A 2,500-nucleotide genomic window follows, 5' to 3' on the forward strand; every position below is an offset into this window, starting at 1 on the left:
TATATATATGTATGTATGTATACATAATATATATCTGTATGTATGTATAAATGGATATTACACATAGGAAGATAGATTCAGTTTGTAAAATCCCTGTGATATAGAAACATCAGCGATTACCACACACGAGTGAAATATCCATTTCTATACTTCCTTCCATTTTCACAATCCCTGAGGGAACATTAACAGTTAATAAAAATATCTAAAACATTGATGTTAATATAATTTGCAATAAGGTTGATCCTATTATTGATATGCAACTGGCTTGTGCCTTTTGTTTAGTTAGTTGAAATTGAAAAGACACGGAGCAATCCTGCTAGGATTCTAATCTGTTTACGTCATGTGCAAACACTCGCGCACACACATACGTAAACATGCTTGCACGTGAATGATATTAAAATTGTATAAAAATTAAACCTGCAAAAGTGAGGCATAGTAAACATAACGTCCAGAAGGTACAGTTTTTCTTATCTATGTGATTAGATCACGTATTAAAATGTACTGAAATGCTTTGAATCTAGAGTGATTGGTCTATGGATGGAATAACAGGGTTTGAAGATGGAATGATTTAATTAAAAAACGGAATGAGATCAAACAGGGGAAACGTGCAAGTGATAACGTATGCGGATAGTTTTGTAAATGGATACAGCAGGAGTTAATGAGTGCGCAAATTCTTCATAGACTAAACATCCAATGATTGAATTATGTGAAATGGGAAGTTTAAAAAATGAATTGTAGAATGATGGAATGACTGAAGTGAGAGGCGCACATTTGAAGAGATTGTTGAGATGATTGATAGCATGAATGAAGGGTATCATAAATGATTAAAAGGAAAACAGACTTTTCAAGCTGGCGATTTGAACTTTTATAAGAGAACCCAAAAGCATGAAAAGGTTCTGGGAAAAATCATTATTATTGAAAAGGGTCTCTACCTATGGCTCACCTCAAAAGAAAATCAAAACTAGTGAATTAGGAAACTCGGCTGCTGGACAAATAAAAGTAACTAAATAGTTTGGAGAGGGATATTCAAAAAACAAAGTGCACGTAATACAAACATGATGATATAGGAGAATGATGAAAATGAAATGAATCATATGGAAATAAAATGTAAACAAAGGCTAAACATCAGACGGGTGTGACCATTCATAGCTATGAAACACGAGTAGGCCTACTAAGTGAAGAGGAGTGTCAATGTCTATGCTTATGATTACTTTAAAGGGGATGATCAGTATTGTTTGGTATACTATTCAAAGTAAGGAAAATCATTTCAGAGGATAGGAGAGGAGTACTGTATATACAATCAAGGAAAATGTAAAGAGAAATCTTAATCCTAAATAAAAACATTACGATACCATTGTAAGTAATCTTTTAACTTCATGTAAGATCATAGGCTATATAATCAGTGGAAACATCTTCCACATGCAATGCATACAGAAAAAACACTAATATTCTAATATATACAAATTAAAGACATTATCTTACAATTATATGTACTCACACACAGATATATATATATATATATATATATATATATATATATATATATATATATATATATATATATATATATATATAAAGAGAGAGAGAGAGAGAGAGAGAGAGAGAGAGAGAGAGAGAGAGAGAGAGAGAGAGAGAGAGAGAGAGAATTCTTTGAATAGAATTATATAAAGAAAGATGGGCAATATAGACTTACCTCCAAGGCGAGTGTATCTAAGGGTATATTTTGTAATAGGAGAATTTCCATCTTGCGGAGCTTCCCAAGCTAGTTTCACATGTCTCGAGCCCTTGTCTAATACGTGAAGTGAACGAGGTAAATCTGGCGGTTCTGGGAAAAGAAAACAATTGTTAGTATTCTAAACTTGGTTTAGGAGCATCATACATTTGTACAATATATACAGAATCGAGAAATTGGACAAGAAATTAAATTCTGCCGATGCAGCCATAGTATTCAACTCCACCTGTTTGAAGGAGGGTCTCCTACCAATAATAATAATAATAATAATAATAATAATAATAATAATAATAATAATAATAATAACGAATTGATGAAAGGTTTAAGTATTCTAATATGCAGCCATTCTGTTGGAAACACATAGACTTCATTGGTAAGATATCTGCAGCCAACCATAAAAGAACACTGAAAATTTGTCACTGAAATTTACAAAACTTAAGTACGTTTCGAATAATAATAATAATAATAATAATAATAATAATAATAATAATAATAATAATAATAATAATTTCTCACCTTGCACTAGTAACATAGCAGTCGTAGAGACGTGTCCATGAATGTTCTTGGCAGTACAAGTGTATTCTCCTCCGTCCTCTCTTGTCACCCCTCTAACCACCAACTCCAGCACCTCTTCTTTGTCCACCATCCGTCCTAAACCACCTACTCCTCCCACTGTGCTCTCTCGAAGTTCGTGTCTTGTATTGGGCAGAAGTAATTAATCATTGTACTCCATTATAAGTACTTTTCAGATATGGGATTACATACACA

The 2,500-nt window shown here is 32.7% G+C and overlaps 1 protein-coding gene across 1 annotated transcript in view; it reads right to left on the reverse strand.

Annotated features, from left to right (window-relative positions):
- LOC137618429 (cell adhesion molecule Dscam2-like) overlaps positions 1 to 2,500 on the reverse strand; it is a 225,784-nt gene that overhangs the window by 31,032 nt on the left and 192,252 nt on the right. Inside the window, exons 18-19 of the mRNA XM_068348598.1 lie at positions 2,249 to 2,427; positions 1,694 to 1,825 (exon numbers count right to left, since the gene is read on the reverse strand). Coding sequence (XP_068204699.1) covers positions 1,694 to 1,825; positions 2,249 to 2,427 — 311 coding nt within the window. The remainder of the gene's footprint in view (positions 1 to 1,693; positions 1,826 to 2,248; positions 2,428 to 2,500) is intronic.

Source organism: Palaemon carinicauda, chromosome 2 (genome assembly GCF_036898095.1).
Source record: "Palaemon carinicauda isolate YSFRI2023 chromosome 2, ASM3689809v2, whole genome shotgun sequence".
In the NCBI taxonomy this organism is placed as follows: domain Eukaryota; kingdom Metazoa; phylum Arthropoda; class Malacostraca; order Decapoda; family Palaemonidae; genus Palaemon; species Palaemon carinicauda.